The sequence below is a fragment of the Amblyraja radiata genome, chromosome 7 (assembly GCF_010909765.2).
Source record: "Amblyraja radiata isolate CabotCenter1 chromosome 7, sAmbRad1.1.pri, whole genome shotgun sequence".
NCBI lineage: Eukaryota > Metazoa > Chordata > Chondrichthyes > Rajiformes > Rajidae > Amblyraja > Amblyraja radiata.
Window position 1 is genome coordinate 90,695,085 of NC_045962.1, and position 15,134 is coordinate 90,710,218.

Sequence of the window (15,134 nt, forward strand, 5' to 3'; positions counted from 1 at the left end):
AATTTTGAAATAAACTATAAATATCTGAATAGTTTTCTCTGTCCATTGACAGGCTCCTTCCCTCAGTGAAGCAGGAAGTACCCACCGTTTTGTGGCCTGTCATGGCCTGTGCTGCTGCCTGCAGAGCCACCTTGGCCTTGGCACTCACACCCTCAGGTTCCACAAGGACCACCTTGCGTCGCTTGGCCGGCAACTGCGACAGAACATCCGACTTCAGGCGCCGCACCATCAATGATTCCAGCAGCAGGAGCCGCAGTTCCTGGAGGTTGGACGATCCGGAATAATCCCAGCCCCAACGTAACTGGCAAGCAAGGGAGCAGAGTTAGCAGGTGGGTGGTGGGGACTGTAGGTGGGGGGTGAGACGGTGTAGGTGGGGGGTGAGGGCTGTAGGTGGGGGGTGAGACGGTGTAGGTGGGGGGTGAGACGGTGTAGGTGGGGGGAGACGGTGTGGGTGGGGGGAGACGGTGTGGGTGGGAGTTGAGGGTGGTGGGGGGGGGAGACGGTGGGTGGGTGGGAGAAACGGTGTTGGTGGGAGTGAGGGTGTAGGGTTTGGGTGGGAGACGGTGTAAAGGTGGGGTGAGACGGTGTGGGTGGGGGGAAGACGGTGTGGGGTGGGGGGAGACGTGTGTGTGGGGTGAGACGGTGTGGGTGGGGGGTAGAGCCGGTGTAGGTGGGTGTGAGACGGTGTTGGTGGGTGGGTATGACGGTGTGGGTGGGTTGGGAGAACGGTGTATGGTGGGGTGAGACGGTGTGGGTTGGGGGGTGAGACGGTAGTCAGGTGGGTGGGGTGGAGACGGTGTGGCGTGGTGGAGACGGTGTGGGTGGGGTGAGACGGTGTGGGTGGGGGGTGAGACGGTGTGGGTGGGTGGGAGACGGTGTGGGTGGGTGGGAGACGGTGTGGGTGGGGGGTGAGACGGTGTAGGTGGGGTGAGACGGTGTGGGTGGGTGGGAGACGGTGTGGGTGGGGTGAGACGGTGTGGGTGGGGTGAGACGGTGTGGGTGGGAGTGAGGGTGTGGGTGGGTGGGAGACGGTGTAGGTTTGTGGGAGACGGTGTGGGTGGGGTGAGACGGTGTGGGTGGGGGGTGAGACGGTGTGGGTGGGAGACGGTGTGGGTGGGTGGGAGACGGTGTGGGTGTGGGTGGGTGGGAGACGGTGTGGGTGGGGTGAGACGGTGTGGGTGGGTGGGAGACGGTGTGGGTGGGTGGGAGACGGTGTGGGTGGGTGGGAGACGGTGTGGGTGGGGTGAGACGGTGTAGGTGGGTGGGAGACGGTGTAGGTGGGTGGGAGACGGTGTGGGTGGGTGGGAGACGGTGTGGGTGGGGTGAGACGGTGTGGGTGGGTGGGAGACGGTGTAGGTGGGTGGGAGACGGTGTGGGTGGGAGTGAGGGTGTGGGTGGGTGGGAGACGGTGTAGGTGGGTGGGAGACGGTGTGGGTGGGAGTGAGGGTGTGGGTGGGTGGGAGACGGTGTGGGTGGGGTGAGACGGTGTGGGTGGGTGGGAGACGGTGTGGGTGGGTGGGAGACGGTGTGGGTGGGGTGAGACGGTGTGGGTGGGTGGGAGACGGTGTGGGTGGGGTGAGGGTGTGGGTGGGTGGGAGACGGTGTGGGTGGGGTGAGACGGTGTGGGTGGGGTGAGACGGTGTGGTGGGTGGGAGACGGTGTGGGTGGGTGGGAGACGGTGTGGGTGGGTGGGAGACGGTGTGGGTGGGTGGGAGACGGTGTAGGTGGGTGGGAGTGAGACGGTGTGGGTGGGGTGAGGGTGTGGGTGGGTGGGAGACGGTGTGGGTGGGAGTGAGGGTGTGGGTGGGTGGGAGACGGTGTGGGTGGGAGTGAGACGGTGTGGGTTTGTGGGAGACGGTGTGGGTGGGAGTGAGGGTGTGGGTGGGTGGGAGACGGTGTGGGTGGGGTGAGGGTGTGGGGGGGTGGGAGACGGTGTGGTGGGAGGGAGGGTGTGGGTGGGTGGGAGACGGTGTGGGTGGGAGTGAGACGTGTGGGTTGGTGGGAGACGGTGTGGGTGGGGGGAGACGGTGTGGGTGGGTGAGACGGTGTGGGTGGGGGGAGACGGTGTGGGTGGGTGGGAGACAGTGTGGGTGGGTGGGAGACGGTGTGGGTGGGTGGGAGACGGTGTGGGTGGGGGGAGACGGTGTAGGTGGGGGGTGAGCGACTTCTAACTGAGTAGGGGGAGATACAGTGAACACCTGTGGCTGGATAAGGGGGGAGGAGGAGTAGAATGAGGGGATACCTCCAATGAGTGCAGGGAAAAATACATTACAGATGTAAGGTTCTTTTCCTAACTTTTGGATAGCTGAAATGGAAGACGCAGGGCCTGTAACTAAAGAGTAGGATCTTGGGTCAAAATCAAGGAATAGAATTGGTTTGGGCAGAGTAAAGAAATAGCATGGGGAAGGAAACAGTAAGAGGTATACAAGGGTATGTGAACAGGGCATCGAATAGATCAGTGGAGAAGCATGTAACAAGATTTGAATCTGCATGTAGACCAGGCAAACTAAAGGAGCAGTAATGGTGTGGAGGATGAGTTCTAGATTCCAGTGAAGGAGACAACTGGCAGCAAATGATATTTCCATTGTGACAAATTAAAGATTCATTGATGATCTCCTTGTGAAGGTGCTTGAGGGACAGTGATCATAATAAAATCAATTTTAAAATAAAATTGAATATGATTTAGCTCAATCTGATTCTAGAGACTTGAATCTGATGACAGGAGCATGAGCTGCCTCTGGCAGAGTATGGAACCATAAAACATGACGGCAAACTAGCAATGACTAGGATTTAAAGAGTTTATACATCATTTACAAGTAATAAATGCCACTTTGATGCCAAATAATGTACAGCAGGAACACTGGTTCAGCAAACGACATCAAGAGAAGTCAAAGATAGCGGCAGATCGAAGGAAGAACGCTGTAATGTTGCCAAATAGAGGAGCAGGAGTGAGGATTGGGAAAACGTCAGCAACACTGATCACAGACATGGATGGGGCAAGGGAGAGACTTCAGCACAGACCCCAGACATGGATGGGGCAAGGGAGACACTGCAGCAGATCACAGACATGGATGGGGCAAGGGAGAGACACTTCAGCAGATCACAGACCCCAGACATGGATGGGGCAAGGGAGACACTGCAGCAGATCACAGACATGGATGGGGCAAGGGAGAGACACTGCAGCACAGACCCCAGACATGGATGGGACAAGGGGGAGACACTTCAGCAGATCACAGACATGGATGGGGCAAGGGAGAGACACTTCAGCAGATCACAGACATGGATGGGGCAAGGGAGAGACATTTCAGCAGATCACAGACATGGATGGGGCAAGGGAGCAGATCACAGACATGGATGGGGCAAGGGGGAGACACTTCAGCAACACTGATCACAGACATGGATGGGGCAAGGGAGAGAAGAATATACGAGTAGATTAGCCAAATGGGATCTTCTGTACACACATCAGAGATATGATTGGCGAAAATGTATGTGTGTTATTTAGAGACAGTTGGTTACACTGGAAAAGAAGGACATGGCAGTGAAATGAGTCTTCCTCTGTTTTCACATGAGGACCAAGTAACTTGGAGCCGTCAATGGAAGTGTCGGGGGCACTCAGTATTATGGTGGAGGAGATGCTGACGATCCTACCGCATATGAAGGTAGACTCTGGGGAGTGTTGTAGAACAGAGGGATAGAAACATAGAAAAATTGATGCAGGAGGAGGCCATTCGGCCCATCAAGCCAGCAACACCATTCAATATCTTCTTCTTACGTATGGCGTGCACAGCCTAAAGTTGTAGGACAACTTGTTCTATTTGATCTTATTTGATAACTCCTGTGCTCATTAAAGGTGAATCCATCTCCATCACTGACACATTCAAACTCCTTGGAACCCACATCAGCAACAACCTCAAATGGAGGACAAACGCAGACCACATCTATGGAAAAGCCCAGCAAAGACTTTTCCATCTCCGACAGCTCAGGAAGTTCAGAGTAAGGTCTCATCTCATGCTCCGCTTCTATACAGCCATCATCGAAAGCATCCTCACTTCATCCATCACAGTCTGGTTCGGCAGTCTCGACTCACTCTCCCGGAAGAAATTACAGCGCATCATCAACAGAGCATCCAAAATTATTGGCTTACCCCTACCATCCCTTGAATCACTTTACCACAAACGGACACTACACAGAGCCCGCAAGATCATCTCTGACCCCACTCACCCTGCACACTATGCCTTTCAGCTACTGCCCTCTGGGAGGCGTTACAGGACAATTGCCTCCAAAACAAACCGCTTCAAAAACAGTTTCATTCCCACTGCAATTAACATTTTAAACTCTGTACGGTGAGGAATAAGAATAAGCATGGCCCTTATGTATTATGTAATGTGTCTGTCTGTATGTATATCTATGTTATATGTTTAATGTTTGATGAAATGTTGGAACCTGTACCGAGCTGTACTGATAACAAATTCCACCAGCCTGGCTGTGTGGTCATTAAAATATAATACAATACAATTGTGCACGCCAGGTTGATTGCATTCGTCGAAACAGGGCGGACCACGTGTAGGTTGCAATCTCCCACCCCCCCCCCCCCCCCCATTCAACATGATCATGGTTGATCATCCACAATCAGTACCCCGTTCCTGCTTTTCCCCAAATCCCTTGATTCCTTTAGCCCTAAGAGCTAAATCTAACCCCTCTTGATAACATCCAGTGAATTGGCCTCCACTGCCTTCTGTGGCAGATAATGCCACAGATTTACAACTCTCTGGGTGAAAAGGGTTTTCCTCATCTCAGTCCTAAATGGTCGACTTCTTATTCTTAAACTGTGTGACCCCTGGTTCTGGACTCCTCCAACATTGGGAAAAATTTTCCTGCATCTAGCCTGCCTAATCCTTTTAAGAATTGTATATGTTTCTATAAGATCTTATCTCGTCCATCTAAATTCCAGTGAAGGATCCTGGAGTGCAGGTACATAGTTGGTTGAAAGTGGCGTCACAGGTAGATCCGGTGGTCAAGATGGTCTTCGGCACATTGGCCTTCAGTCATAGTATTGAGCATAGAAGATGGGAGGTCATGTCACAGTTGTACAGGACATTGGTGAGGCCACATTTGGAGTACTGTGCTCAGTTTCAGTCATCCTGTACCTGTTGTTAAGCTGGAAAGGTGCAGAGAAGATGCACGAGGATGTTGCAAAGCCCGGAGCTACAGGGAGTTGAGCAGGCTAGGACTTTATTCCATGGAGTGCTGGAGGATAGGGGGTGATCTTACAGAGGTGTATACCTGGAGTATTGCGTACGGTTTTGGTCTCCTAATCTGAGGAAAGACATTCTTGCCATAGAGGGAGTACAGAGAAGGTTCACCAGACTGATTCCTGGGATGTCAGGACTTTCATATGAAGAAAGACTGGATAGACTCGGCTTGTACTCGCTAGAATTTAGAAGATTGAGGGGGGATCTTATAGAAACTTACAAAACTCTTAAGGGGTTGGACAGGCTAGATGCAGGAAGATTGTTCCCGATGTTGGGGAAGGGCAGAACAAGGGGTCACAGCTTAAGGATAAGGGGGAAGTCTTTTAGGACCGAGATGAGAATTTTTTTTTTCACACAGAGTGGTGAATCTGTGGAATTCTCTGCCACAGAAAGTAGTTGAGGCCAGTTCATTGGCTATATTTAAGAGGGAGTTAGATGTGGCCCTTGTGGCTAAAGGGATCAGGGGGTATGGAGAGAAGGCAGGTACAGGATACTGAGTTGGATTATCAGCCATGATCATATTGAAGGGCCTACTCCTACTCCTGCACCTATTGTCTATGTTTCTATGTATTAGATCATGGGGATTATATAGGGTAAATGCCCAGAGAAGGGGAATCAAGAAGCAAAGGATGTAGGTTTAAGGTGAGGGGGGGAAAGATTTAATAGGAACCCAAGGGGCAACGTTTATTCATACAAAGGGTAGTACGTATATGAAACGGGCTGCCAGAGGAGGTAGTTAAGGCAGGTACTATCACAACATTTAAGACACATTTAGACAGGTACATGGATGAGAAATGTTTGGAGGGATATGGGCCAAACACAGGCAGGTGGATTAGTATAGATGGGGCATGTTGGTCGGTGACAGCAAGTTGGGCCGAATGGCCTGTATCCACACGATGTGACCATGACTCTGATTCTAAATCAAACAATTGTCTCAATAGCAAATATCCCAGAAATGGTGGTGAACTACACACTGTGAATGAATGACAGCAAAGATTACTGGTTAAAAAGTGTTGGATCATTTAGTGTGACAAAAAGTGATCATTCCCCAAGACATGATGACTTCCATCCCAGGGATTACGTGACGGCTCTGGGCTGAGTGGATACATTGAGATTTCAGAGCCGTTCACATGACTCCCTTTCCAAAGGAAGAGGCTTTTCTGAGGCTCTATAAGGCGCTGGTCAGGATGCATTTGGAACATTGCGAGCAGTTTTGGGCCCCGTATCTGAGGAAGGATGTCCCGGCTCTGGAGAGGGTCCAGAGGGGGTTTACAAGAACGATCCCAGGAATGAGTGGGTTAACGTACGATGAGCGTTTGTCGGCACTGGGCCTGTACTCGCTGGAGTTTAGAAGGATGAGGGGGTACCTCATTGAAACATACAGAATAGTGAAAGGCCCGGATAGAGTGGATGTGGAGAGGATGTTTCCACTAGAGGGAGAGTCTAGGACCAGAGGGCACAGCCTCAGAATTAAAGGATGTTTCTTTATGAAGGAGATGAGGAGGAATTTCTTTCGTCAGAGGGTGGTGAATCTGTGGGATTCTTTGCCACAGACGGCTGTGGAGGCCACAAGTCAGTTGATATATTTAAAGCTGAGATAGATTGTTGATTAGTGCGGGTGTCAGGGATTATGGGGAGAAGGCAGGAGAATGAGGTTAGGAGGGAGAGATTGATCAGCCATGTGTAGGAAGGAACTAGAGGGAGAGGGACCTGTCAGGAATAAAAGCGGTCACCCCTGTTTGAAGCCACAGGAGATGGACAAGGTCCACAATGAGTATTTCTCCTCTGTATTTACCGAGGAGAAAGACAGTAGGACGGAGGAAATTGAGGCAGTCACTGGAAGTGTCTAGAGAGCAGTCAGGGTTACCGTCGAGGAAGTACTGAAGGTACAGTCGTGTTTAAAGGTAGTCAAATCTCCAGGGCCAGATATATCTAAGGACATTACGGGAAACTAGAGAGGAAATTGCGGGAGCCCTGGTTGAAATTTATGAGTCGTCCTTAAATACAGGAGAGGTGCTGGAAGACTGGAGGGTGGCAAATGTTGTGCCTCTTTTCAAGAAGGGCTGCAGGGAAAATGCTGGGAACTATAGGCCGGTGTGATTAACATCTGTAGTTGGAAAGTTACTGGAGAGTATTCTGAGGGATAGGATATACAGGCATTTAGATGGGCAAGGGCTGATTAGGGACAGTCAGCATGGTCTTGTACGAGGGAGGTCGTGTCTCACAAATCTGATTGAGCTTTTTTGAAGACGTGACCAAAAAGGTTGATGAGGGCAGAGCTGTAGATGTTGTGTACATGGACTTCAGTAAAGCATTCGACAAGGTTCTGCATGGTAGGCTGCTCTGGAAGGTTAGATCGCATGGGATCCAAGGAGATAGCTGAATGGAAAGAAAATTGGCTCCATGGAAGGAAGCAGAGGGTGATGGTAGAAGGTTGCTTCTTGGACTGGAGGCCTGTGACTAGTGGTGTGCCTCAGGGTTCGGTGATGGGCCCGTTACTGTTTGTCATCTACATCAATGATTTGGATGAGAACATACAGGGCAAGTTTAGCAAGTTTGCTGATGATACAAAAGTGAGTGGTTTTGCAGATAGTGAAGATGGTTGTGAACGATTGCAGCAGGATCTGGATCGATTGGCCAGGTGGGCGGAGGAATGGTTGATGGAATTTAATACAGAGAAGTGTGAGATGTTGCATTTTGGGACGTCGAACAAGGGCAGGACCTACACAGTGAATGGTCGGCCTCTGGGTAGTGTTGTAGAGCAGAGGGATCTAGGAGTACAGGTGCACGGTTCCTTGAAGGTCGACTCGCAGGTAGATAAGGTGGTCAAAAAGGCTTTTGGCACTTTGGCCTTCATCAGTTAGAGTATTGAGTATAGATGTTGGGAGGTCATGTTGCAGTTGTATAAGACGTTGATTCAAGTTCAAGTTCGTTTATTGTCACGTGTCCCTGATAGGACAATGAAATTCTTGCTTTGCTTCAGCATTTAGAATATTGTGTTCAGTTCTGGGCACCGTGTTGTAGGAAAGATATTGTCAAGTTGAAAAGGGTTCAGAAAAGATTTACGAGGATGTTGCCAGGACTCGAGGGTGTGAGCTGTAGGGAGAGGTTGAGTAGGCTGGGTCTCTATTCCATGGAGCGCAGGAGGATGAGGGGTGATCTTATAGAGGTGTATAAAATCATGAGAGGAATAGATCGGGTAGATGCACAGAGTCTCTTGCCCAGAGTAGGGGAATCGAGGACCAGAGGACATAGGTTCAAGGTGAAGGGGAAAAGATAGGAATCTGAGGGGTAACATTTTCACACAGAAGGTGGTGGGTGTATGGAACGAGCTGCTGGAGGAGGTAGTTGAGGCTGGGACAATCCCAACACTTTAAGAAACAGTTAGACAGGTACATGGATAGCACAGGTTTGGAGGGATATGGACCAAGCGCAGGCAAGTAGGACTAGTGTAGTTGGGACATTGTTGGTCGGTGTGGGCGAGTTGTGCCAAAGGGCCTGTTTCCACACTGTATCACTCTATGACTAACGGCAGATGCTGGTTTAAACCGAAGATAGACACACAATGCTAGAGTAACTGGCAGCATCTCTGGAGAGAAGGAATGGGTGACGTTTCGGGTCGAGACCCTTCTTCAGACTCATCCTTCAGATGCCTCCTGTCCCGCTGGGTTACTCCAGCATTTTGTGTCAATCTTCGATAGATCAGCCATGATTGAATGGTGGAGTAGACTGGATGGGCCGAATGACCTAATTCTGCTCCTATCACTTATGACCTTATGAAAGTGTCACGACAACTGGCCAGACCCATAGCTGAGGTGGCAGGTTTGTGGTCTACAGAGACAGTGAGCTTACTGGACCTAAACTCCCTCAGGTTTAGAGGAATAAGAGGTCATCTCTGAAACACACAGAATTATTTTAGTGCCTGGCAGGGTGAAAGCATAGATAATGTTGCCTGTGGCATCTAGAACTCTCAAAATCAGCAGTGAAACCAAGCGAAGGCTTGGCGATCGTTTCGCCCAACACCTCTGCTCGGTCCGCGTTAACAAACGTGATCTCCCTGTGGCTCAGCACTTCAACTCCCCCTCCCATTCCGAATCCGACCTTTCTGTCCTGGGCCTCCTCCATGGCCAGAGTGAGCACCACCGGAAATTGGAGGAGCAGCACCTCATATTCCGCTTGGGCAGTCTGCACCCTAGCGGCATAAACATTGAATTCTCCAATTTCCGGTAGTCCTTGCTGTCTCCTCCTCTCCTCCCCTTCTCAGCTCTCCCTCAGTCCTCAGGTTCCTCCTCTTCCTATCTCCTTTCTTTTCCACAACCCCCCTCACCCTACATCAGTCTGAAGAAGGGTTTTGGTCCGAAACGTTGCCTATTTCCTTCGCTCCATAGATGTTGCTGCACCCGCTGAGTTTCTCCAGCACTTTTGTCTACCTTCAGCAGTGAAAGGGCTCAGGACAGAGGCTGGTAGATTTTAATCATAGAATATGAGGTTAGTGCAGGGAACTTGTGCATTTTATGAATGGCAAAGTAGCCACCTGGAGCTAAATATCTTCCTTCTACATCTTGTGTTGAGCTGAGCTGAACTGCCCCTCACCTGCTTGGCATCACAGTAGCGCATTCCAAAGTGGTGGAAGCTGGGGAAAAGGGTGGGCTGGACGGCAGTGATCTGGCTGTACAGCTCAGCGGGTCTCGACATGGCGGGTGTCCCCGACAGAAGCACCAGTCTCTTTGCAGCCTGCCAATGAGAAATAAAATAGTTAGTGGGAGTCTCGGAGCAGCTTTAGTCCTGTGTTGTGTCACCTCCCCAGACCAAGCCAATGAAGACACTAGAGAACCAGGGCACCAGTCATGGAGAGATACAGCACGGAAACAGGCCCTTCGGCCCAACTTGCCCACACCGGCCAACATGTCCCAGCTACACTAGTCATAGAGAGATACAGCGTGGAAACAGGCCCTTCGGCCCAACTTGCCTACACCAGCCAACATGTCCCAGTTACACTAGTTCCACCTGCTTGCGTTTGGTCCATATCCCTCCTATCCATGTACCTAACTGTTCCTTACATGTTGGGATAGTTCCAGCCTCAACTACCTCCTCTGGCAGCTCATTCCATACACCCACCACCCTCTGTGATTCCTATTAAATCTTTTCCCCTTCACCTTGAACCTGTGTCCTCTGGTCCTCGATTCACCAACTCTGGGCAAGAGACTCTGCATCTACCTGATCTATTCTTCATGATTTCACAATGCTGGAGCTACCCCTGCAGCTGCCTCACAGCTCCAGCAACCCAGAATCAATGACTGTGAGGAGTTTGCATGTTCTCAATGTGATTGCTCTGGATGCTCCAGTTTCCCAAGTCCCACAGAGGGGTGGTTTGGTAATTAGATGGCTGCCATGCATTGCCCCAGGTTCAGATAAATCTGGGGCAACTGGAGGGGAATGTGACCCTAGTCACGTAAAGATGAACCAGGCCCTTCGGCCCACCATCAAATTCCTATTTACACTTTAATCCCATGTTTTAAATTGTCCCCATGTTCTCATTGAGAGCAAAATGGTGCTTGCCAGTCAGTGTGCATCTTAGGAGCAAGGTGTCAGATGTAGAGAGCAAAGCCTTGCTTCCGTTAGTAGCCTGGATAACACAAGCACTAAATAATCTTCACCATTTAGCTACACATAGGTTGTGTACTGTATAGGTACAGCTGTGAGGAACATCAGGAATGGACCAGGATGCTGAAACTTCAACAATGTGCAGCAAATTCAACCTCAATATTATAAAGTGAAGCAAAACATAACATTGAAAAATCTCAGTAGACAAAGGGTGCTGGAGAAACTCAGCGGGTGAGGCAGCATCGATGGAGAAAAGGAACAGGCGATGTTTCTTCTTCAGGCTGATGTCGGGGGGGGGGCGGGAAAAAGAAAGGAAGAGGTGGAGACGGTAGGCTGTGGGATAGCTGGGAAAGAGGGACAAAGCAAGGACTACCTGAAATTGGAGAAGTCAATGTTCATAGCGCTGGGGTGTAAACTACCCAAGAGAACTATGAGGTGCTGCTCCTCCAATTTACACTGGGCCTCACTCTGGCAATGTGGGGCAAAGCGATTGCCGAGCATAAGCTTGGTCTCACCGACGTAGAGAAGGTGACACCTACGACAGTGGATACAGTGATGAGGTTGGAGGAGGTGCAGGTGAATCTCTGCCTCACCTGGGAAGACTGTTTGGGTCCTTGGATGGAGTCGAGGGGGGAGGTAAAGCGACAGGTGTAACATATCCTGCGGTTGCAGGGGAAAGTACCTGGGGAGGGGGTGGTCTGGGTGGGAAGGGACGAATTGACCAGGGAGTTACGGAGGAAGCGGTCTCTGCAGAAAGCCGAAAGGGGAGGAGATGGGAAGATGTGGCCAGTGGTGGGATCTCGCTGGAGGTGGCGAAAATGTCGGAGGATTATATTTTGTATGTGATGGCTGATGGGGAGGAAGGCGAGGACAAGGGGGATTCTGTCCTTGCTACGAGTGGGGATATAGAGGAGACCTTGATGATGGCCTCATCTATAATCGAAGAAGGGAACCCACATTTCCTAAAGAACGAGGACATCTCCGATGCCCTGGTCTAGAACACCTCATCATGGGTGCTGATGCGGCATAGACGGAGGAATTGGGAGTAGGGGATGGAATTCTTACAGGAAGCAGGGTGGGAAGAAGTGTAGTCACGATAGCTGTGGGAGTCAGTGGATTTGTAATAGATGTCGGTTAGTAGTCTGTTACCTGCGATGGAGATGGTGAGATCAAGGAACGGTAGGGAGATGTCGGAAATGGTCCAGGTGAATTTGAGTGTCGGTGGTGAAATGGATGAAGTCAGTGAGTTCACCTCGGATTTTATTAAATCCGATGCCATGGTTGGGGGAAAAGATCATAAGCAGAATTAGGCCATTCGGCCCATCAAGTCTACTCTGCCATTCAATCATGGCTGATCTATCTCTCCCTCAACCCCATTCTCCTGCCTTCTCCCCATAACCCCTGACACCCGCACTAATCAACAATCTATCTATCTCTGCCTTAAAAATATCCACGGACTTGTGGCCTCTACAGCCGTCTGTGGCAACGAATTCCACAGATTCACCACCCTCTGACTAAAGACTAAAGAATAGACTGCTTAAAGCCTTTGGAGGTGGGGGAGGAGTTGTCAAGCTGGTTTCAGCTTCTCACTGTCTGACTCATTGAATCCAAGGCTCACTCAGAAGCAGCTGCTCACAGCCCTCGACAACAACCACAATGCAACAGGGACTGCGTTTATTTTTAATTTTGCTTTTTAAGAAAGCTGTTCCGATCACAATGAACCACAAGAGAGACAAAGGGAGGGGAGAAAGGAGGGGTGTGGCGGTGATCGAGGGGTGACCTGAAAAAGGGCAAGGCAGCATGAGGAAAAGGCAAAGCTAAGGACCTTGGTGAGACCGCAGGCAGCATCAAAGATCCTATAGTGGAGCAAGATAGATCACTCCTGCTAATGCAATGGGATGACGTATTGTACGCAACGGAACAGAACGTGGGCCTTTTTTTTCATCCATTTCAGTAACCGGACCCGACCCGACTCGCAGTGTAATCAACGATGCGGGGGAACAGTTTGTGTTAATAAATTAAAATTCTGAAAATGAGAAGATTTTGACCAAATAACTTTTATTTTTACGAGGATGTTTCCGTAACCGGCTTCCGTCTCCGCACTAGTATCTTTGCTCCGCTGTGACGGGATCTTTGGTGCGGAGACGGAAGCCGGTTACGGAAATGGGGCCGAAAATGACCCATGAATCTGCCCATGACCGTACGACGTCTTTTTCGTCGAGTGGTCTATCTTGCTCGCTGTAGGATCTTTGGGCAGCATTGCACACATTTCTGGTTGCATGGGTGCAGGGCAGAGATAACATCATCTGGATTGGGTGGAGATGAGATTGAGCAGGATGAAACTGGGATTGGAGGGCTTGAGGTATAAAGAGAGGCTGATAGGTTGGCACCTTTCCCTGGAGCCAGGGGTTTGAGGGATCACCTTGTAGAGAATGAATGAATGAATGAATACGTTTATTGGCCAAGTATTCACATACAAGGAATTTGCCTTGGTGCTCCGCCCACAATATAAAATAGAGGGCCATAGAGAAAGTGTATAGTTACATCCTTTACTCAAGGTTGGGAGTCTAAAACTAGACAGAGGGGTGAGAGGAAAGATTTTAGATGGACATTATACCATGCATGTTTACCATCAAGCCCCACACAAGTACAACAGGTAGTGCAACGAGAAACATGAACATAGTGTTAGCTACAGAGAAAATGCAGACAAAAACTCACTCAATGGCCGCAATGAGGTGGATTGGGATGGAGAATCCATCCTTAGCTTGGGAGGTCCATTTAAAACTATGATCTCAGTGGACTATGAAGAAGTTGTTCCTGAATCTGGTGGTACATGCTTTCCAGCTATTCTATATCCTTCCCAACGACAGAGGGGAAAGGAGGGAATGGCCGGCGTGTAAGAGGCGCTTGATAATGTCGGCTGCATCCCTGATGAAGCGTGAAGTGTAGATATAGTCAATGGTGAGGGCGGACACTGGTCTGTGTGATGGACTGGGCTGCATCCAGAACTCTCTGCAATTTCTTGCAGTCTTCAGCAGAGCAGCTAACAAACCAAGTTGTGATGAAACCTGTGCTGCAGCAAGTAAGAATGTCATTGTCCTATCTGGGACATATCACAATAAAACACTCTTGACTCTTGCTAGAATGCTTTCTACAATGCATCTCTAAAAACTGGTAGCAGTCATTGGGGAAATGCTGAATTTGGCCAGTTATACCGCTAGAAAATGTAAAGGATTTGAGCTGAGTGCAGATAAACGGGACTAGAGCAGATAAAACATCTTGGTTGTTATGTAGAAGTTGGGCTCGAGTGCTTGTTTCAATCTTTATATTGGACTTTGGACATTTGACTTTACAGATCTCTCCAAGGACTAGAGTTGAGTTTAGTGATACAGCATGGAAACCGGCCCTTTCACCAACTGTCCACGTTGACCAGCGATCACTGGTTCACACTAGCTGTACATTATCCCACGTTCTCATCCACTCTCTGCGCACAAGGCCAACTAATCTACAAACCAGCACATCTTTGGGATGTGGGCGGAAACCGGAGCACCCAGAGGAAACCCACGCAGTCACAGGGAGAACGTGCAAACTCCACACAGACAGCAGCTGAGGTCAGGATCAAACCCAGGTCTCTGGTGCTGTGAGGGAACGGCTCTACCAACCGCATTACTTTTGTAGATGGGAATCTGTTCCCAAGAGAGAGGGAGATGGGAAGATACCTGGAGCAGGGGAAGAGCAGCTTTGCATCGAGCACTTTTCATGTTCTTCAGAAAATGAGATTCATCCTAAGACACGAGAAAGAAACGCAAATGTCAAATTCAAACAGCAGATACTCTGTGCGTGGCAGACTGTTGAACAAAAGGCATCTGTGCCAGAGCTAAATCCAGAACTAACTCGCCTAATCAGCAAGTTTGAAGAAAATATTAGGAATATTGTCTCCACATGGTCTGTGTGCAAAATGAAAATCAAACTACACGTGTTCAAAATAGGATAAATAATAATAAATAAGCAGCAACATATATATAGGTAGGAAAGATCCCGAGGGCTATGGGTCAATGAGACTAGCCCCGATGGATGCCTTGGTCAGCACGGACTGGTTAGGCTGAAGGGCCTGTTTCCGTGCAGTGGAACCATGACTAGAAGCCCAATATAAATGAATGCATGTGCTCAGTTGCTTCCTCTGCTGGGTTAGTACACATCACTGTGAAGGTTAGTACTCATCTCCATCAAGGGCATTCCTGCATCCAGATATTATCCTGCAGCAGCCAAAGTAGTTAA

General features: G+C 49.8%; 1 protein-coding gene across 1 annotated transcript in view; it reads right to left on the reverse strand.

Annotated features, from left to right (window-relative positions):
- smarcal1 (SWI/SNF related, matrix associated, actin dependent regulator of chromatin, subfamily a like 1) overlaps positions 1–15,134 on the reverse strand; it is a 43,040-nt gene that overhangs the window by 8,838 nt on the left and 19,068 nt on the right. Inside the window, exons 8-10 of the mRNA XM_033023528.1 lie at positions 14,576–14,641; positions 9,846–9,986; positions 86–301 (exon numbers count right to left, since the gene is read on the reverse strand). Of these exons, the coding sequence (XP_032879419.1) occupies positions 86–301; positions 9,846–9,986; positions 14,576–14,641 (423 nt within the window). The remainder of the gene's footprint in view (positions 1–85; positions 302–9,845; positions 9,987–14,575; positions 14,642–15,134) is intronic.